Source organism: Schistocerca serialis, chromosome 4 (assembly GCF_023864345.2).
Source record: "Schistocerca serialis cubense isolate TAMUIC-IGC-003099 chromosome 4, iqSchSeri2.2, whole genome shotgun sequence".
Classification (NCBI taxonomy): domain Eukaryota; kingdom Metazoa; phylum Arthropoda; class Insecta; order Orthoptera; family Acrididae; genus Schistocerca; species Schistocerca serialis.
In genome coordinates, this window is record NC_064641.1 from 455983041 (window position 1) to 456006462 (window position 23422).

A 23422-nucleotide genomic window follows, 5' to 3' on the forward strand; every position below is an offset into this window, starting at 1 on the left:
ACACACACACACACACACACACACACTCCACAACCCCTACCCCACATCTCCGTCCCCACTCAGCCTCCTCCTTACCCCCACTACCCAGATTGCTTCTTCCATCATTTTCCTAAACCACCGGGCTGATTTCAACCGAACTTGGTACACTTGTCACTTACTATCTGGAAAGATTTACTGTAGGGGTAAGGACTATGTACCTATCAAAAGATGAGTGTTGGGGTTGAAAAAGAAGTGTAGCCCATGACGTGCAAATACCCAGACTTTATTCATCCACTATTCGAGAATGAGAGTGCTTGCTGACTTGCTACAAACTTTATAAATGAATTCAAACTTTTATGGAACTTTTTCTTACTGACAGTCCCCACAAAATGATGAAAGAAAGAACTTCATTGCTTATCACTTTTTCCCTGTTCATGCAGAAGACTGCCACATCAAGCACGGCACTTTAATTTATCACTTCTTTACTACCAACTATATTCGTGACACATTTTGCACACAATATTCACATCTATGTGAAAAATTGTATAATATACAGGAGATGTTGAGTCAAAAACAAGACTGCTAAATGTGTGAGCTTGCAACCAAAATGCCTTCTTCTAACATAGAAAACATGCACACATTCACAACTTGCACATACAACTACTGTCTCTGGCCACCCGCTGGACTGTGAGCAACTGCACCTGATGGAAGAAGCAATCTGGGTAGTGGGGGTAAGGAGGAGGCTGAGTGGGGACGGAGATGTGGGGTAGGGGTTGTGGAGTATGTAGTGCTGCTTGTGGGAGCATGCAGGAACATGGTGGGGACAGGGTAGGGCTGCTAGGTGCAGTCGGGAGTTTTGAGGGGGTGGGGGAAGGGTAATGGGAAAGGAGAGAAGTAGAGGAGGGGAAAAAAGAGAGAAGTAAAGGATGGGAGGAGAGTGAGGGGGGATGTACAGAAGGGGGAGGGGAGGAGGAGGTGATGGACACAGAGGAGGAAGGAGCAGATGGACATAGGTGGGTGAGCTGAGAGAGAGAGAGGGTGGGGAGGAACAGATGGGCAGAGGGGAGGAGGGGTTAGCAGATGGACAGAGAGAGGACCAGGAGGAGATGGACAAAGAGGTGGGGAAGGAGATATACTAATAGAATTGGATTAAATACTTACCCAAGCAGTACTGGATACTCAGCAAGTTTCCAAATATAAAAACTAATTTGTGGGTGAGAGTTGCTTTACTTCAAACTCTTCAGTTTTTTGGTGGTGAGCGCTGCTTATTTAATACCATCTGCTCATCGAGCGCTTTAACAAATTGTTATTATTTCCTGCAAGTACTGCTGTGCAATAAATGTAATGACTGCAAGAATTTTGAGATTTTTGAAAAATGCATCCAAGATTTACAAGTATCTACTTTCTTTTACAAGAAGATAGTGACAGGCCAGCACTTTATTGCAGGCAATGTTAGTTCCTGCCTTCTCATCTACTTCTATACTTTGAAAACCACTGTGAAGTGCAGGGCAGAGGGTACATACCACTGTACTGTTTATTAGGAATTTTTTTCCATTCCTTTCCCAAATGGAGCTTGGGAAAAAAGATTGTTTAAATGCCTCTGTGCATGCTGTAATTAATCTAATCTTTTCCTCATAATCCCTGTTGGAGCAATATTGAGAGGGTTGTAGTGTATTCCTAGAGCTATAATTTAAAGCTGGTTTTGAAACTTTGTTATTAGACTTTCTCGGGATAGTTTCTGCCTATCTTCAAGAACCTGCCAATTCAGTTCTTTCAACATGTCAGTTACCCTCTCCTGTGAATCAAACAAACCTGTGCCCATTCATGCAACCCTTCTCTGTATACATTCAGTATCCCTTGCTAGTCCTATTTGGTACAGGTCCCACACACGAGCGATATTCTAGGATTGGTCACACTAGTGATTTGTAAGCAACCTCCTTCATAGACTGATTGCATTTCCTTAGTATTCTGCCAATAAATTGAAGTTGCCACTTGCTTTCGTCACGACTGTGTGTAAGTGATTGTTCCACTCCATGTCCTACCAAGTGTTAAACTCAATTACCTGTACAAGTTGACAGATTGCTGGTAGGAAGGATCCAGATGGCACAGACTGTGAAGCAGTCATTCAGCTTGTTCAGAAACTAGGTGGTCCAGCTGTTCGTGAGCCCATGGCCTTGCCAATATTGAACACTGCCTTTCCCAGTGCTCAATGGATTCCAAGTCCACAATCCTCTTCCTAGTTGCTATGTTCAACTACATCCTCACCTACAATTACTTCTCCTTTGAAGGCATCACGTACAGACAAATCTGGCAATGGGCACCTGCATGGCACCATCCTCTGCCAAACTAATCATGGTCCATCTAGAGGAATCCTTTCTGACTACCTAGAATCTTAAACCCCTCACTGGTTCTGATCTAGATTGAGGGTGAGGACACCCTATCTGCATTCCCCCATTGCTCTCAACACCTTCTCCCGCATTTGCTTTTTGGCCAAAAGCTTGTTTGACAGTCCACTATAGGGTGAATTATAATACATGAAGTAGCCCTACCCAAGTAAAGAAAGTATTATCGAATAAAAACAATTTTTGTGTCAAATTTTTAATTAGAATGAAAAACACATGTCTGGAGAGAGAGAGAGAGAGAGAGAGAGAGAGAGAGAGAGAGAGAGAGAGAGGTTCAAATGGTTCAAATGGCTCTGAGCACTATGGGACTCAACTGCTGTGGTCATCAGTCCCCTAGAACTTAGAACTACTTAAACCTAACTAACCTAAGGACATCACACACATCCATGCCCGAGGCAGGATTCGAACCTGTGACCGTAGCAGTCGCACGGTTCCAGACTGCGTGCCTAGAACCGCGAGACCACCGCAGCCGGCCAGAGAGAGAGGGAGAGAGAGAAGTGAAACTATTTGGAATTTAAAGTAACTGTAGGGAGTTGAACAGCCTGTGTCTAAATGAAATAACAGATCAAGATTTATTAGACAGAATATTCACAGGGAAAAGTTTGTAGAGAGTCAATATAACATTAAGGAATAAGTTGGCAGAAAATATGCTAAGATGTGTTGAAATTGAGATTCTGGCAACGGAAGACGTGTTAGAAGGGATAAGTAATTGTAAATTGTAGAAATTAGGCTAGGTATTGTAATGTATTTCATATGTTCAGTGTAACAGGTAAACAAGATGAAAAAGTTAGAAGATAAGTACAAGCCATTTGAAAGTCAGCTTTATATCAGTTTCCTTGTCTGTGATGTTATAAGTGTATGAGCAAATAGAGCATTCCATGGCTCAATATGCATAATAATAGTATCTCAAAGGTATTAATGTACTTATTGAGAAAGAGTGTAATTTTTCCTTGAATGGCAACTGACATTGATATAAAAGTAAATAGCTTTATGCTTGGTTTTGTGGATTTTTTTGGGGCTGCTGCAGCAAAATATTAGCATACTACAGTTTTTTGATCTTTTTTAACTGTGCATCTTGCCAACAGCTTTATATTTTATGATGGTATCCTAAGTAAAACTTGTAATTTGTTTTCTAGACCTCTGTGATGGTAAAGCCAAGTAGTGTTGGTTCATTGAATGCAAAGAAACCACTTAAAGGACTGGTTCGTTTAAAGAGCTCTACTGGAAATGACTCGGTTGCTAACCAAGGAAGCAAATCATTTGTTGGGACAGTGAGCTCAGAAAAATCAAAATGTGACGAGAAACCTCCATCCTCAAGCAACAAGAATGAAACACAGGCAAAATCTGTTCCAAATGGGCTGTCATTATTGGGATCATATTCTGGGAGTGATAGTGACAGTTCTTAGCCACTGACATGTCATTATAGTGAAATTCGACTATTCTGTACAATCTGTTTTTGTATATTTTATAATAAATGAAAATGATTGTAATATAATTTTACAATTAAGTGAATTTTCTATCAATACTTGACAGAATATTGTAATATAATTGTATACAGTTATGAGGGAAGTGTTTTTATATGTTGAAATATATTTGTTTTCTGCCTCACGTATTCTCAAAATCCATTTCAGAGTAGAACTTCCTTCCCTTCCCTGTAGACGTCATGGATATCACCTCTCTCTCTCTCTCTCTCTCTCTCTCTCTCTCTCTCTCTGTCCGTCTCTCCACCCCCCCTCCCTACACTCCCCTCCCCTCCCCTCCCCTCCCATCCCATCCCATCCCATCCTGTCCCCTCTCTTTCTCTCTCGCCTCTTTTTACCTCCCGTCTCCCCTTCTTTCCTCCTTCCTCCTCCCCTCCCCCTTTCCCTTTGCCCTCATTCTCCTCCCCTCCCCTACTCCCCTCCTTCCTCCTCTGCTCCTTCCTCTTCCCCACCTATCATTCCCTGTAGGTAAAACCAATGAATTTAATTTGCATATTAATCCGCATATTAAATAAGTATCACTTATCTCTAGATCAAGTTTTACACAGAATGAAGCCATTAATATTCACACTAAAAATATTATCATGGAATACATGTGGCATGTGGAATAAGTGTGGCAAGCTCATTGGGATTTGTTAGGACAGAATAATCCCTTCACAGACCCAACAAGATACACTTCCTGATTTCATGTGGACAATAATACTATCTCCATTATTAGAGAGTAGCATGAACCCGTGGTCTAGGGGTAGCGTCTTTGATTCATAATCAAAACGGCTTCGGTCCCGGGTTTGATCCCCGCCACTGCCTAAATTTTGATAAATAATCAGCATTGGCGGCCGAAGACTTCCGGCATAAGAAGTCAGCCTCATTCTGCCAACGGCCTTGTCAAAGAGGGCGGAGGAGCGGATAGAGGTTCAGGGCACTCTCTTGTCCTAGGGGTGGGAAATTGCCCCTAAAGGCGGAAGAATCAGCAATGATCAATGACATGAGGATGCAGAAGGCAATGGAAACCACTGCATTAAAGACACATAACATGTATCCACAGGACATGTGGCCTGTATTTGAAGAAGTGTCATGATGATCTCTCCATTAGCAAAAGATTCCGGAATAGTCCCCCATTCGGATCTCCAGGAGGGGACTGCCAAGGGGGAGGTTACCATGAGAAAAAGATTGAATAATCAACGAAAGGATAACATTCTACGAGTCGGGGCGTGGAATGTCAGAAGCTTGAACGTGGTAGGGAAACTAGAAAATCTGGAAAGGGAATTGCAAAGGCTCAATCTAGATATAGTAGGGGTCAGTGAAGTGAAGTGGAAGGAAGACAAGGATTTCTGGTCAGATGAGTATCGGGTAATATCAACAGCAGCAGAAAATGGTATAACAGGTGTAGGATTCGTTATGAATAGGAAGGTAGGGCAGAGGGTGTGTTACTGTGAACAGTTCAGTGACCGGGTTGTTCTAATCAGAATCGACACCAGACCAACACCGACAACGATAGTTCAGGTATACATGCCGACGTCGCAAGCTGAAGATGAACAGATAGAGAAAGTGTATGAGGATATTGAAAGGGTAATGCAGTATGTAAAGGGGGATGAAAATCTAATAGTCATGGGCGACTGGAATGCAGTTGTAGGGGAAGGAGTAGAAGAAAAGGTTAGAGGAGAATATGGGCTTGGGACAAGGAATGAAAGAGGAGAAAGACTAATTGAGTTCTGTAACAAGTTTCAGCTAGTAATAGCGAATACCCTGTTCAAGAATCACAAGAGGAGGAGGTATACTTGGAAAATGCCGGGAGATACGGGAAGATTCCAATTAGATTACATCATGGTCAGACAGAGATTCTGAAATCAGATACTGGATTGTAAGGCGTACCTAGGAGCAGATATAGACCAGATCACAATATAGTAGTGATGAAGAGCAGGCTGAAGTTCAAGACAGTCAGGAAGAATCAATACGCAAAGAAGTGGGATACGGAAGTACTAAGGAATGACGAGATACGTTTGAAGTTCTCTAACGCTATAGATACAGTAATAAGGAATAGCGCAGTAGGCAGTACAGTTGAAGAGGAATGGACATCTCTAAAAAGGGCCATCACAGAAGTTGGGAAGGAAAACGTAGGTACAAAGAAGGTAGCTGCGAAGAAACCGTGGGTAACAGAAGAAATACTTCAGTTGATTGATGAAAGGAGGAAGTACAAACATGTTCCGGGAAAATCAGGAATACAGAAATACAAGTCGCTGAGGAATGAAATAAATAGGAAGTGCAGGGAAGCTAAGACGAAATGGCTGCAGGAAAAATGTGAAGACATCGAAAAAGATATGATTGTCGGAAGGACAGACTCAGCATACAGGAAAGTCAAAACAACCTTTGGTGACATTAAAAGCAACGGTGGCAACATTAAGAGTGCAACGGGAATTCCACTGTTAAATGCAGAGGAGAGAGCAGATAGGTGAAAAGAATGCATTGAAAGCCTCTATGAGGGTGAAGATTTGTCTGATGTGATAGAAGAAGAAACAGGAGTCGATTTAGAAGAGATAGGGGATCCAGTATTAAAATCGGAATTTAAAAGAGCTTTGGAGGACTTACGGTCAAATAAGACAGAAGGGATAGATAACATTCCATCAGAATTTCTAAAATCATTGGGGGAAGTGGCAACAAAACGACTATTCACGTTGGTGTGTAGAATATATGAGTCTGGCGATTTACCATCCGACTTTCGGAAAAGCATCATCCACACAATTCCGAAGACGGCAAGAGCTGACAAGTGCGAGAATTATCGCACAATCAGCTTAACAGCTCATGCATCGAAGCTGCTTACAAGAATAATAACAGAAGAATGGAAAAGAAAATTGAGAATGCGCTAGGTGACGATCGGTTTGGCTTTAGGAAAAGTAAAGGGACGAGAGAGGCAATTCTGACGTTACGGCTAATAATGGAAGCAAGGCTAAAGAAAATTCAAGACACTTTCATAGGATTTGTCAACCTGGAAAAAGCATTCGACAATATAAAATGGTGCAAGCTGTTCGAGATTCTGAAAAAAGTAGGGGTAAGCTATAGGGACAGACGGGTCATATACAATATGTACAACAACCAAGAGGGAATAATAAGAGTGGACGATCAAGAACGAAGTGCTCGTATTAAGAAGGGTGTAAGACAAGGCTGTATCCTTTCGCCCCTACTCTTCAATCTGTATATCAAGGAAGCAATGATGGAAATAAAAGAAAAGTTCAGGAGAGGAATTAAAATACAAGGTGAAAGGATATCAATGATACGATTCGCTGATGACATTGCTATCCTGAGTGAAAGTGAAGAAGAATTAAATGATCTGCTGAACGGAATGAACAGTCTAATGAGTACACAGTATGGTTTGAGAGTAAATCGGAGAAAGACGAAGGTAATGAGAAGTAGTAGAAATGAGAACAGCGAGAAACTTAACATCAGGATTGATGGTCACGAAGTCAATGAAGTTAAGAAATTCTGCTGTAGAGGGCAAAAACTGTAGAGGAAGACAGAGATTGGAATACGTCAAGCAAATAATTGAGGACGTAGGTTGCAAGTGCTACTCTGAGATGAAGAGGGTAGCACAGGAAAGGAATTCGTGGCGGGCCGCATCAAACCAGTCAGTAGACTGATTGGGAAAAAAAAAAAAAAAAAAAAGAAAGCCTGAACCATGGACCTTGCCTTTGGTGGGGAGACTTGCAGGCCTCAGCGATACAGATAGCCGTACCATAGGTGCAACCACAACAGAGGGGTATCTGTTGAGAGGCCAGGCAAACGTATGGTTCCTGAAGAGGGGCAGCAGCCTTTTGAGTGGTTGCAAGGGCAACAGACTCGATGATTGACTGATCTGGCCTTGTAACACTAACTAAAACGACTTTGCTGTGCTGGTACTGCGAACGGCTGAAAGCAAGGGGAAACTACAGCCGTAATTTTTCCTGAGGGCATGCAGCCTTGTTGTATGGATAAATTATGATGCCGTCCCCTTGGATGAAATATTCAGGAGGAAAAATAGTCCCCCATTCGGTTCTCTGGGCAGGGACTACTCAGGAAGACGTCGTTATCAGGAGAAACAAAACTGGCGTTCTACAGATCGGAAAGTGGAATGTCAGATCCCTTAATCAGGCAGGTAGGTTAGAAAATTTAAAAAGCGTAATGGGTAGGTTAAAGTTATATATAGTGGGAATTAGTGAAGTTCGGTGGCAGGAGGAACGAAACTTCTGGTCAGGTGAATACAGGGCTATAAATACAATATCTAATAGGGGTAATGCAGGAGTAGGTTTAATAATGAATAAAAAAAATAGGAGTACAGGTAACCTACTACGAACAGCATAGTGAACACATTGTTGCAGCCAAGATAGACACAAAGCCCACACCTACTACAGTAGTACAAGTTTATATGCCAACTAGCTCCACAGATGACGAAGAGACTCAAAAAATGTATGATATAAAAGAAATTATTCAGATAGTGAAGGGATAGTCATGAGTGACTGGAATTCAATAGTAGGAAAAGGAAGAGAAACAAACGTAGTAGGTGAATATGGAATGTGGTTAAGGAATGAAAGAGGAAGTCGCCTGGTAGAATTTTGCACAGAGCATAACTTAATGGTAGCTAACACTTGGTTCAAGAATCATGAAAGAAGGCTGTATACATGGAAGTGGCATGGAGATACTGGAAGGTTTCAGATAGATAATATAATGGTAAGACAGATATTTAGAAACCAGGTTTTAAATTGTAAGACATTTGCAAGTGCAGAGGTGATCTCTGATCTCAATCTACTGGTTATGAACTGTAGATTGAAACTGCAAGAAGGTGGAAATTTAAGCAGAAGGGATAAACTGACAGAACCAGAGGTTGTAGAGTGTTTCAGGGAGAGCATTAGGGAATGGTTGACAGGAATGGGGGAAAGAAATACAGTAGAAGAAGAATGGGTAGCTTTGAGGGATGAAATAGTGAAGGCAGCAGAGGATCAAGTAGGTAAAAAGACAAGGGCTAGTAGAAATCCTTGGGTAACAGATGATATATTGAATTTAATTGATGAAAGAAGAAAATATAAAAATGCACAAAATGAAGCAGGCAAAAAGGAGTACAAATGTCTCAAAAATGAGATCTACAGGAAATGCGAAATGGCTAAGCAGGGATGGCTAGAGGACAAATGTAAGGATGTAGAGGCATATCTCACTGGGGGTAAGATAGATACTACCTACAGGAAAATTAAAGAGACCTTTGGTGTAAAGAGAACCACTGGTATGAATATCAAGAGCTCAGATGGAAACCAAGTTCTAAGCAAAGAAGAGAAAGGTGGAAGGAGTATAGAGGGTCTATACAAGGGCGATGTACTTGAGGACAATATTATGGAAATGGAAGAGGATGTAGATGAAGATTAAATGGGAGATATGTTACTGCGTGAAGCGTTTGACAGAGCACTGAAAGACCTAAGTCGAAACAAGGCCCCGGGAGTAGACAACATTCCATTAGAACTACTGACAGCCCTGCAAGAGCCAGCCCTGACAAAACTGTACCATCTGGTGAGCAAGATGTATGAGACAGGCGAAATACCCTCAGACTTCAAGAAGAATATAGCAATTCCAATCCCAAAGAAAGCAGGTGTTGACAGATGTGAAAATTACCAAACTATCAGTTTTATAAGTCACGGCTGCAAAATACTAATGCGAATTCTTTACAGAAGAATGGAAAAACTGGTAGATGCCGACCTCAGGGAAGATCAGTTTGGAACACGTGAGGCAACACTGACCCTACGACTTATCTTAGAAAATAGATTAAGGAAAGGCAAACCTACATTTTTAGCATTTGTAGACTTAGAGAGAAAGCTTTTGACATGGTTGACTGGAATACTCTGTTTCAAATTCTGAAGGTGGCAGGGGTAAAATAAAGGGAGTGAAAGGCTGTTTACAATTTGTACAGAAATCTGATGGCAGTTATAAGACTCAGTCGAGGGGTATGAAAGGGAAGCAGTGGTTGAGAAGGGAGTGAGACAGGGTTGCAGCCTATCCCTGATGTTAGTCAATCTGTATATTGAGCAAGCAGTAAAGGAAACAAAAGAAAAATTCGGGGTAGGTATTAAAATCCATGGAGAAGAAATAAAAACTTTGAGGTTCGCCAATGACATTGCAGTTCTGTCAGAGACAGCAAAGGACCTGGAAGAGCAGTTGAATGGAATGGACAGTGTCTTGAAAGAAGGATAAGGTGAACATCAACAAAAGCAAATTGAGGATAATGGAATGTAGTCGAATTAAGTCAGTTGATGCTGAGGGAATTATATTAGGAAATGAGACACTTAAAGTAGTAGACGAGTTTTGCTGTTTGGAGAGCAAAATAACTGATGATAGTCGAAGTAGAGAGGATATAAAATGTAGACTGGCAATGGCAAGGAAAGCGTTTCTGAAGAAGAGAAATTTGTTAACATCAGTGAAACATGGATGATAAATAGTTTGGACAAGAAGAGAATAAAAGCTTTCTTTATGTCGTGCTACAGAAGAATGCTGAAGATGAGTTGGGTAGATCACATAACTAATGAGGAGGTATTGAATAGAATTGGAGAGAAGAGAAATTTGTGGCACAACGTGACTAGAAGAAGGGATTGGTTGGTAGGACGTGTTCTGAGGCATCGAGGGATCACCAATTTAGTATTGGAGGGCAGTGTGGAGGGTAAAAATTGTAGAGGGAGATGGCAAGAGATGAATACACTAAGTAATTTCAGAAGGATGTAGGATGCAGTAGGTACTGGGAGATGAAAAAGCTTGCACAGGATAGAGAAGCATGGGGGTTGCATCAAACCAGTCTCTTGACTAAAGACCACAACAACAGCAGAATTTGTTATGACAGGTCAGAGAAAGAAAGTGGTACTATATTATTAATTAACTGGAGGAGGATATACAGAAAGGTCCCTGTACCAGTACTGCTTGTAAGCATTAATAGTGCCCACATGGTACTAAGGACAGAAACCACACTAAAACAAGATGTTAATAGCAATAAAATTCTAAGTTCCATTTGGGATGTTTTTGATAAAGATAGATTGAAGGCCAGTGGTAGAGTCTTGCTTATAGCCAAAAATATGATGATATGTAGAGGTTAATACAGATGCTGAATGTGAAATAAATAGAGTGAAAATAAGTGTTACACATGGATCAGATGTCATTATTAGATACTTTTATATAGCCCCTCTCTCAGGAGCAGTAGTGGCAAAACATTTGAGAGGAAGCTTGGAGAATATTTTTTGGAATTTACATAGTGTTAGGTGGAGTTTTCAATGTACTGTTTATAGACTGGGAGATTCACATGCCTGAGGTAGAGTGTAGGGACAGGGAATCATGTTAAATTATTCTAATGTCTTATCTGACTGTTGCTTTGAGCAGAGAACTGACTCATGGAAATAACATATTAGATCTGGTTACTAACAAGTCCGAACGTTTTGACCCCATGTAGAACAGGAAGTCACTGATCATAAGGACATTACAGCATCACAGAATAAGGTTGTAATTAGGAGTATAAAGAGATGTAGGAAGACATTTCTGATTAGTGAGAGTGACAAGAAACATATTTCAGATTACCTGGATTCAAGTGTAATGGATACAGTATGCTTAAAACTCGTAATATATAATCCCTCATTAAACAAACATGGAAAACACTGTCATGAGAGTGAGGTGGATGCTTGGGTGAGATACACCAAACAACACATTATCATCAGGAGTTCATTTATTCACCTCTTCACACAAGTATGGCTTACACAGAACTGGATAGCGGACTACACAAAGATAATGTTTTGCTTAGTTCAAAGATGATACTCAGATCGACACTGGTGTCGACCTCATCAACACCACATAGACCCCCCCACCTCCCCACCCCACCTCCACCCCGCCTGTGGCAGCACGGTCGCGAGCAAAGCGCTAGGTGCGAGTGCACTGTTTGTGTTGTCAGTGGCGGTCGCACGGCGGGGCGCAGGAGCCGAAGTTGCATAGTTTGAGGTGCTGTCCACGAGGGGAGGGGTAGGAGCTTTCCGTACGGGAACACCTGATGCTCATCGCGCATGCGCACTCGTGTCCAGCCGAGTGTCGAACGTTGCCATCTTAGGAGGGTGTGGTCCTGTGGAACTGTCAGTAGACGTTATGGTAGACTTGATAGCACAGTTGCGTGAGGTAGTGGGAGGTAAGCACATGGAGGCTCGATTGCTGGGACTACAAGCAGATTTGGCACACTTACTGACCTTGTTCTGTCCTTGCTGCAGTGTCTGTAATTCCTTTGCTGAGTCGGATAGCTGGAGCTGAGTTTCGTGGAGCCAGAGGGAGAGCTCGAAGTTTTCGTTGCGTAGGCGAGCGATGTTTTCAAGCTCGACAAGGCACTTGTGCATTGTTTCTTGTAACGTTGTCAACAGAGCCGAACATGTACGGATGAAATGAGTGTGGACGGACATGTCACAGGGGGGATTGCTCAACGGAGCACAGAGGAAGTGAGTTTTGGACGGGTGATGAAACACGGTGTTTCGCACTAGATCCGGTGAAAGTTTGTGGTGTACAAGAAGTCAATGCCAAGCATAGGTTCCTCAATATTGCACACTAAAAAAGTCTTCTCGAGTTTGCAGTTTGCGGAGAGTGAGATGACGTGGGAGGTCGAACCCGAGCATTGTAGTTTAGTAGAATTCACAGCTTGCAGTGAAGTATGATGAGGGTGAATGTTCAACGACACTAATGATGTAGGCAGCAGCGAAACATCTGCACCTGTGTCCACTAGGAAAAAGTATCCCAACGAAATGTCTTTAATATAAAGTCGTCCATAATTATCTGATTGTTCGCAGACAGAATGGAGTACTGGGAGGTGCCTGTCATGTTGTGCGCAGGAGGCGGCACCCGGACCTACCTGCGATTTGCGTTTGGGAAGCAGCAGGGTGGTCTGCAGTTCCATGCCGCCTCACGAAACCGTGTGTGGAAGTAACAGTATGGGTAGTGCGGCTGCATTTCCTGCGGAATGTTCATTGCCAGAGGTTGTGGCTGAGGTTCGGTGGCCGCAGTCGGTTCGGTTGCAGGAGGGTGCATGACTGAGGGCGGAGCTGGTGACGTCCCAGCTGTTTGTATACTGTGTCCGGAATGAGTGGAACAGTCGGTACAGTGCGGCCCCGGCCACGTCCGGCCACAGGACGAGGAGCCTGAACCTGAGACTTGCCAGGTAGGCAGTGGCTGGCGAAATAGAGCAGTGATGCATCATGTAATTTGTCAGCAATTGTCATTCGTTGCTCGACAGGTTCGGGAGACCTCTGAGCCAGAGCAAAGCAGATGTGGGGAGGTAGTTTATCTGTCCAGATGGCAAGGAGAGCTGTGTCAGAGAGTAGATCGTCGCTGACCAGCACCCGTAGCCGTCTCCAAAGTTGTGAATGTTTGTCATTGCCTAGTTGCTCGACGTGGAGCACTTGCCGTATTGCTGTCTCAGTTGAGCGCGCAAGCCGACATAGAACTGTCGTTTTGGCTAGAGTGTACCGGGTAGCTGAGTCCAGGGCGTCGACCAGGTCAGCAATCAAGTCCTCCTGGTCGTGCAGGTGGGTGATAAGGCACATAAATCTGTTTGATTCATCGAGTTTGAAATGGTTGAACACTTCGTCCACAATTTTGAACCAGGTTGTTGCCCTGTCGAGATTGAACGGTGGCAGCGTCAGTAAGCATGTAGAATGTTCGGAAGGACAGGGTGAGTTGAATTCGTTGGGGCACTGCCTGAAACGAGCTGTTGTTGCTGCAGTATTCCAGGAGAGTGTGTCTCCAGGGTATGTGGCGACGACGGCTGGTCGGGTGGCAGCGTGAAGATGACGCATTGCGGCTGAGCGTGATCCATCGCGACGCGGAAGGCCGACACGGGTAGACACCGTAATGTGTCAATTGCTGTTGCGGAAGTTCGACATGCTGCGGGTATGTTCAGATTGATGTGTCGCGGAAGACCGACGTGGATGAGGCACCAAGATGTGTTGAGAATGGGAGCAGAAGCTCGACTGGAGCTGGCGCGGGAGTGACAGGTGAGAAAAAGTTCAAAGTTTGAAAACGCGTGCCAGTTCGCAGAAAACTCAACGTGTGATCAGAGTCGGAGCCACCTGTGTTGCAGGGACGCTGTGGAGGTGTGGGCTGTTCAGAAGCACAGTGAGGAAAATGGTGTCGAACGTTGGACAGAATGTGTGAATGTTCACTGCTCGTAGACACTTCACTCAAAACGGTGTGCGGATAAGGTGAATGTCGTGGCACAAAACACTGAGGCGTAGCAGTAGGACGGAGATGGAGGTCAGGCACAGATAACAAGCCATTGTTCGTGTTGCAGACCGAAGTATTGAAGCAGGTAGGCATGTAATGATGCTGAATCGAGGCAGGCGCAGGCATGGTCGGATGCTGAGAAGGTTGACATGTGAACAAAGCAGTTCCGGCCACGTGGCAGGAATCTGCGTGGTACTGCACAGATTGTGGCATGGCAAACTGTTGTCCTGGTGGTGGTAGGTTATCCAACGAAGCATTTGCAGAAATTGGAATTGATCCCGCACTGCACGGAGATCTGTAAGAGGTAACTGCACCACCGACGAGGGAGGGCACATGTGTCGGGAACAAAGGCATCTGATAGCCAGAGTCATGCACACTCCTAACCTCACTTATTGTTGCAGGCACGAAAACGTCCGGCGGAATCAGCGTAATCGTCAAGTGAGAGGCATTGTGTTGCAGTCCTGGCGGGTGTACATCGCCCACAACACGATGCATGTCGATCACAAAATCCGGCGTTAGGTGTTGGGCCGAAGCCATTGTTTGAATGTTGTATTGATGTAATACATGCGAAAATAACCGACACGGAGACCGCGGACACAGTAAAACAGTGAAAACGGAAGACATTACAACTCGGGTTCACCAGTGAGGTGGATGCTCGGGTGAGATACACCAAACAACACCTTATAATCAGGAGTTCATTTATTCACCACTTCACACAAGTAAGGCTTACACAGAACTGGATGTCAGAACTACACAAAGATAATGTTTTGGTTAGTTCAAAGATGCTCAGATCGGTACTGGTGTCGACCTCATCGGCGCCACAAGAGGAAGTGCATTAAAATTCTATAAAACAAATTTTTGCATAGACAAAACCACCATCAACATTTATCAACACAGTAAATGAAAATTATGCAATATGACTTGTGAACCATAACATAACTGAACTCTGATTAAATACAGTTAACCAGGAAGACTGGAGCACCAGTGCTCATAAACTCTTGAGACAATCAACATGCCTTAGGCTAGTAATTCCAAATGTTTTCTGAATCATGGCCAAAACCTTTTTGGATAATAACCAATTTCACCCAGCACTTCGGTGCAGCAAGCAAGAGTTATCTGGGTTCACAACCCTAAACAGACATCCTTAAAACATTGGATCATTCAATAGTAGCCACTGCTGTTGAAGATATGCAGCAAGGAAACAAGGATGTCCCGAGTATCAAAGTGATGTCCTCTAGCCAGTAGCCTCATAGAGTGTTATTACAGGTTTAAAGCTGGAGGCAGAAAGACTCTTGCTGTTGTCACCCCACAACAGACAACTTCCTTTGGGATGCACCATTGTCGCACTGGCCCCAGCACTACTGGCCAGAGGTGCATGCATGAGCTTGAATCCATCATAACAGTGATGACTTCTGAGCACACCCTCCCCCACCAAAACTGAAAGTTGGGGTGCTGGATGTAGCTAAAAGAACTCACATGTGCACATTAGTAACACATGGCAACTGCTCTTCTCACAATTTACACTAAAAAAAAAAAAATAAAAAAAAATAAAAAATAAAAAAAAATCCACAAGATTTTATACTTAAAAGAAATTTTAAAACAATCATACCTTTTTTACTTGGGCTTAACCTAAATATTACCCAGCTACTGAAAGTTTGGAAGGAATTCGTATTACCAATGTCAGGTTTGTAAAAAAACAATAGCACTAGAGTCACCAAATGATAATATTTTACAGAGGTGCATCTCTTCAAGATATTGTTTAACCCAATGATGTATGTGTGTTCATCTGCATCTACATGATTACTCTGCAGCTTACAGTAAGTGACTGGCAGAGGGTTCATCAAACCACTTTCCAGCTATTTCTCTATTGTTCCACTCTCCAATGGCGCAGGGGAAAAAGAGCACTTAAATCTATCTTTGGGAACTCTGATTTGCCTTATTTTATTACGATGATCTTTCCCTATTTATGATCCCCAACATGAAGGCATCTGTTTGCCTAATAAATTCTTCGCTAAAATCAGCGGCCAATGCAGGGATGCTTGCTAGGGTTTAAGTTAAAGGTACAAAGGGCACATCTCAGGATGGACCCCACTTGAATTTTCTTCCTTTCTTCGAAAGATAATTTAAAGATACTGCTGGTTGTGCAAAATCGGGAATGAATTTAGGGAAAAAATTTATCATCCAAATATAATGAGCCACCACTTTTACATTGTACAGTGTGTGATAAGAATAAATAGCCTTTGTCCACTGATCAATTCTAACACCGTTATTAGTAACAATATCACCTAAGAATGAGATTTTGGCTGAGCAAATTAGTTTTTCCAGGCTTAACTGTAAATCCGATCCTATGCAACTTCAGAAGTGCCTCACTAATGTGGCCTATGTATTTCTGAAAGGTCTCACTGAAGATCACCAAATCATTAAGGTAATGATTCCCACAGTCAAATTTAATCTCAGAAAAAATTCTGTCCAATAGACTGGACAGCATGGCTGCCCCCTGTAAACAACCTGAATGGGACTCTGTTACATTTTTACAGTGTCAGTCTGTTGCAAAGACCACACTTGCGTAGGCTCCTCAGGTAGCAGAATTTGATAAAAGGCTTGGTTTAGATCAAAAGTGGTAAAGACCTTTGCTCTTTGAACCATGAGAAGCCTGAGTGCAAATCAGAAAAGGGTATAGATTGAAGAACTACTTTACTTGTTCACTGCCCATTAGTTAACATCCAGTTTCACCCCACCCTGTAGCTTAGGTGCTATGAATATAGGAGAGGAGTATGGGGATTTGTATGGTCTAATAATTCCCTCACATAACATCTCATCCATAGTCACCATTGACTCTTTCATTCTGGATGGTGGCAATCTGTCTGGGTGATGTCTTACAGTAATGTTTTCCGTTTATTCAATTTTATATGTATGATTGTCCCCATGTGGGCACCAGAAATGCAATGCGTCATATATCTATACAGCTTAGCGTCACCATGAATTATCAGTTTTACCTTCTTGCACTTGAAACCAGTTGCAGAAGTAACTCTTGCCTGGATATCTTCGATTCACACTCCTTTTGCTCCTTTGCGATGTGTGTCAGCCTAAAACATTACGTAAAAAGCCAGCTGCTACTCAATGATCTCAAATTCTTCTTCTTTGCAATACATATGTTAAACTCCTGTTACAATGTGTGCATTTCATTTAACAGTTGCTTACAACTTCAAGCTTACAGCAGTAGCACTTACAACATCTCGTGTACATCAGAGCTGTCAAGCAATGACTGACTTCATTTCCTAGACACAGTAGCAACAATGTCAGGTGGCTTGTGGAGTATGGATTTAGATGTAGAATGTCCCCAATGCTTGGGGTTCCATGGAGCAGAGTGCATCTCCTAGGATAATTACTTACTGCAGCAAGTGCTGCAGCACGTTGAATATCATCATCTACCATCCTGATTTGCAGATATGCTGTATTTAGCCCAGCACAAAGTACATGCACAAAGATTACCAAAAAATCCTTTCACTGGAGGCAGACCACAAATGTCTACAAAACTAACAAGAAAATTCCTTTCAAAAATTGCAGACATCATTTGTTGGATTGAAAGATCAAGGTATAGCACATTACTTTAACCCAAACCACTGTCTTACACCTGACAGTGTGTTACATCGCTTTCAAATTGCATTTCAATTTTATTACATCAAACAATGGAAAAATCCAGGATGGAATGTAACAGTAGTATAAAAAGCATCTTTGCTACTCACCATATAGTATGGATGCTGAGTCACAGGTAGGCACAACAAAAAGACTGTCAGAAAAAAGCTTTCGGCCCACAAGGCCTTTGTCAAAACTACACACACACACACACACACACACACACAGATATATATATATATATATATATATATATATATATATATATATATATATATATCAAAAAAGAAAGATGATGAAACTTACCAAACAAAAGCGCTGGCAGGTCGATAGACACACAAACAAACACAAACATACACACAAAATTCTAGCTTTCGCAACCAATGGTTGCCTCGTCAGGAAAGACAAAAGGATATGGGTTTTAAGGGAGAGGGTAAGGAGTCATTCCAATCCCGGGAGCGGAAAGACTTACCTTAGGGGGAAAAAAGGACAGGTATACACTCGCACACACACACATATCCATCCACACATACACAGACACAAGCAGACATTTGTAAAGGCAAAGAGTGTCTGTGTATGTGCGAGTGTATACCTGTCCTTTTTTCCCCCTAAGGTAAGTCTTTCCGCTCCCGGGATTGGAATGACCCTTTCCTTCTCCTTTCCTGACGAGGCAACCATTGGTTGCGAAAGCTAGAATTTTGTGTGTATGTTTGTGTTTGTTTGTGTGTCTATCGACCTGCCAGCGCTTTTGTTTGGTAAGTTTCATCATCTTTCTTTTTTGATATATTTTTCCCACGTGGAATGTTTCCCTCTATTATATTCATATATATATATATATATATATATATATATATATATATATATATATATATATATATGCACATGCAACTCTGTCAGACACATAACCACAGCCTCTGTCTTAAGTGGCCAGAGAATGTGACCATGTGTGTGTGTGAACTGCATTTGTTTGTGTGTGTGAGAGAGAGAGAGAGAGAGAGAGTATCCTAAACGCTCATTTTCTGACATTCTCTTCATTGTGCCTATCTGTGGCTCAGCAACTCTATTGTATGGTGTGTAGCAATGAGCCTTTGCATAATATTATTACATCAAGACACACATGAATAAATGCAACAATATCTGTAAGCAGAAACCCACATCCAATCACAAGGATATTACAGTTTAAGACTATATATAATTTTAACCCATTAAATGGATACACCTCACAACTTTCTTAGTTAATAAAAGAATCCAAGCTACACTAATTGTAGAAAAAGCACCATAATAAAGCATACGATCAAACGCATTCTCCTATACCGGTATGACAATGTCACGGGCAAAAAAAAATGCTGCGTGACATACCAGGCAGACACAATTTGTCCATTGTGGGCTCAACATATATTTTAGACATTATTAGTCCTGTAGTTATTAGAGATTCAGATCTGATGGTATTTTGTCACATGAGAAAGTTTGACTGAAAAGTGACTAGATGTTTCCACCTCAAAAATAATTGCAGACTGAGATTCGTTGGAAGAACTTTCAGGAAATATAGTTCACTCACGAAGGAGATAGATTACAAAACCTAACAAAACCCTCGTTCAACCACTAACTGAATATTTCTCATCAGTCTGGGATCTGTACCAGATAGAATTGATAGAATAAATAGAGAAGATCCAAAGAAGAGCAGTTCATTTCATTACAGGTTCATTAAGTAGGCACAAAAGTGTCTCTAAGATCCTCTGCCTATTCCAATAACAGACACTACAAAAGAGGCATTCTGCATCATGGTGTGGTTTCCTGTTACAGTTCTGAGGTAATCATTCCTGGAGTAGTCAGCCAATATATTGTTTCCTCATACCAATGTCTCACAAAAGACAATGGAATATATATTAGAGAGATTTGAGCTCATACTCTGCCAAAAATTGTAAGGCTACTTGAGGAGTGTATATGTCGATGTAGATGTTGACCAAGTGTTCCAGTATTTCCTTCCAGTCTTTTAATTACAAAATTTTTCTCTAGTCAGCATTGTTAGCAAACAATATGGTAGTGCTGTTGCCCCTGTCTGATAAATAATTTGAGTAAAAAGGAAGGGTAGGTCACGTAGACCCCAGGGTGAGAGGAATCCACATATAGTGATGATGAGGAAAGGCAAAGATTTTCCTACCTTCTTAACCTTCATCAAGTTATCCCTCTCTTCTCCCTCAGAAAGGAAGCATTAGTCCTGAAATTTACAAGTTTATCAATTTTACTTTTATATGTGTATATCAGCAGTATTACACATTTTGCTCCTGAATTACTGGTCAACAGTTCTGTCCCAAAATTTATTAGTTTTCTCAGTTGAATTTTGCTTTGATATAAATAATTTGTATGTATTGGAAACATTAAAGGCCCTATGACACTTCCTTCAGTTATTCCCAGTGTTTGTTTCATTAATGTAGAAAATTTGCCTTCCAGTATAACGTAGGCCCTACCATGTCTTATTAGCCAAAGTTGAACCAAATGCGTATCTCTCAAGATATTACATATGGTTTTATATTGCTTATCATGCAACAGTGTGGTACACTGCTGAACCCAAAAGTCTAAGAAGATGAAATTAATCTGTTGACCTGCATCCACTGTTTGCAAGATACTATGTATGAATACAACAAGCTGTTTTATGAGTTGAAAATCCAGGATGGAATAATGACAATATCATGAAAAGGAAAGTTGCTATTCACCATATGGTGGAGATGCTGAGTCACAGGTAGTCACAACAAAAAGATTGTCAAACCGAACTTTTGACCAAACAGGCCTTTATCGGAACAGACAAAACACACACACACACACAAGATTCTGTAACTTACCAAACGAAATTGTTGGTATGTTGATAAAGACAAAAAACACAAACACACACACAGATTTCAAGCTTTTGCAACTAACGGTTGCTTCATCAGGAAAGAGGAAAGGAGAGGGAAAGTCGAAAGGATGTGGGTTTTAAGGGAGAGGGTAAGGAGTCATTCCAATCCCGGGAGCGGAAAGACTTACCTTAGGGGGAAAAAAGGACAGGTATATACTCGCACGTGCGCGCGCACACACACACACACACACACACACACACACACACACACACACACACACACACACACACACACAAATATCCATCTGCACATATACAGACACAAGCAGACATATGTACAGGCAAAGAGTTTGGGCAGAGATGTCAGTCGAGGCGGAGGTACAGAGGCAAAGATGTTGTTGAATGACAGGTGAGGTGTGAGTGGCGGCAACTTGAAATTAGCGGAGGTTGAGGCCTGGTGGGTAACAGGAAGAGAGGATATATTGAATGGCAAGTTCCCATCTCCGGAGTTCTGATAGGTTGGTGTTAGTGGGAAGTATCCAGATAACCCAGGCGGTGTAACACTGTGCCAAGATGTGCTGGCAGTGCACCAAGGCATGTTTAGCCACAGGGTGATCCTCATTACCAACAAACACTGTCTGCCTGTGTCCATTCACGCGAATGGACAGTTTGTTGCTGGTCATTCCCACATAGAAAGCTTCACAGTGTAGGCAGGTCAGTTGGTAAATCATGTGGGTGCTTTCACACGTGGCTCTGCCTTTGATCGTGTACACCTTCCGGGTTACAGGACTGGAGTAGGTGGTGGTGGGAGGGTGCATGGGACAGGTGGTTACAAGGGCAGGAGCCAGAGGGTAGGGAAGGTGATTTGGGGATTTCATAGGGATGAACCAAGAGGTTACGAAGGTTAGGTGGACGGCGGAAAGACACTCTTGGTGGAGTGGTGAGGATTTCATGAAGGATGGATCTCATTTCAGGGCAGGATTTGAGGAAGTCGTATCCCTGCTGGAGAGCCACATTCAGAGTCTGATCCAGTCCCGGAAAGTATCCTGTCACAAGTGGGGCACTTTTGGGGTTCTCCTGTGGGAGGTTCTGGGTTTGAGGGGGTGAGGAAGTGGCTCTGGTTATTTGCTTCTGTACCAGGTCGGGAGGGTAATTGCAGGATGCGAAAGCTGTTTTCAGGTTGTTGGTGTAATGGTTCAGGGATTCCAGACTGGAGCAGATTCGTTTGCCATGAAGACCTAGGCTGTAGGGAAGGGACCGTTTTATATGGAATGGGTGGCAGCTGTCATAATGGAGGTACTGTTGTTTGTTGGTGGGTTTGATGTGGACTTATGTGTGAAGCTGGTCATTGGACAGATGGAGGTCAACGTCAAGGAAAGTGGCATGGGATTTGGAGTAGGACCAGGTGAATCTGATGGAACCAAAGGAGTTGAGGTTGGATAGGAAATTCTGGAGTTCTTCTTCACTGTGAGTCCAGATCATGAAGATTTCATCAATAAATCTGTACCAAACGTTGGGTTGGCAGGCCTGGGTGACCAAGAAGGCTTCCTCTAAGCGACCCATAAATAGGTTGGCATACGAGGGGGCCATCCTGGTACCCATGGCTGTTCCCTTTAATTGTTGGTATGTCTGGCCTTCAAAAGTGAAGAGGTTGTGAGTCAGGATGAAGCTGGCTAATGTAATGAGGAAAGAGGTTTTAGGTAGGGTGGCAGGTGATCGGCATGAGAGGAAGTGCTCCATCTCAGTGAGGCCCTGGACGTGCAGAATATTTGTGTATAAGGAAGTGGCATCAATGGTTTCAAGGATTGTTTCCGGGGGTAATAGATTGGGTAAGGATTCCAGGCGTTCGAGAAAGTGGTTGGTGTCTTTGATGAAGGATGGGAGACTGCATGTTATGGGTTTAAGGTGTTGATCTACGTAGGCAGAGATATGTTCTGTGGGGGCTTGGTAACCAGCTACAATGAGGTGGCCAGGATGATTGGGTTTGTGAATTTTAGGAAGTAGGTAGAAGGTAGGGGTGCAGGGTGTCGGTGGGGTCAGGAGGTTGATGGAGTCAGGTGAAAGGTTTTTTAGGGGGCCTAAGGTTCTGAGGATTCCTTGAAGCTCTGCCTGGACATCAGGAATGGGATTACATTGGCAAACTTTGTATGTAGTGTTGTCTGAAAGCTGACGCAGTCCCTCAGCCACATACTCCCGACGATCAAGTACCACGGTTGTGGAACCCTTGTCCGCCGGAAGAATGACGATGGATCGGTCAGCCTTCAGATCACGGATAGCCTGGGCTTCAGCTGTGGTGATGTTGGGAGTAGGATTAAGGTTTTTCAAGAAGGATTGAGAGGCAAGGCTGTAAGTGAGAAATTCCTGGAAGGTTTGGAGAGGGTGATTTTGAGGAAGAGGAGGTGGGTCCCCCGGTGACGGAGGACGGAACTGTTCCAGGTAGGGTTCAACTCCCCAAGACACTATCCAAATTGAACCCGTGCATGCATGTGTGTGTGTGTGTGTGTGTGTGTGTGTGTGTGTGTGTGTGTGCGTGCGCGCGTGGGTGTGGACATTTGATGAAGGTCTGTTTGGTCAAAAGCTTTGTTTGACAGCCTCTCTGATGTGCCTATCTGTGACTCAGTGTCTCCACTACATGGTGAGTAGCAACTTTCCTTTTCATAATATTGATTAATCAGTGTTTTCTTTTCCTGAATTCAAGCATCTTCCTTAAGAGAAGTTAATTTTATGTTGAGTATGTCATAAATTTTGAGCTTAGAATGTACTCTAGGACCCAACAACTGACAGCTATTAGAGACGATGGACTGTAATAATTATGTGCACCAATTCTTTCCACTGTTATACTCAGGAGT

General features: G+C 42.7%; 1 protein-coding gene across 1 annotated transcript in view; it reads left to right on the top strand.

The window, feature by feature from the left end:
- LOC126473836 (splicing factor YJU2) overlaps window positions 1-3989 on the top strand; it is a 78846-nt gene extending 74857 nt beyond the window's left edge. The window contains exon 7 of the mRNA XM_050101162.1: window positions 3518-3989. Within this exon, the coding sequence (XP_049957119.1) occupies window positions 3518-3787 (270 nt within the window). The 3' untranslated portion in view covers window positions 3788-3989. The remainder of the gene's footprint in view (window positions 1-3517) is intronic.
- The last annotated feature ends 19433 nt before the right edge of the window (window positions 3990-23422 follow it).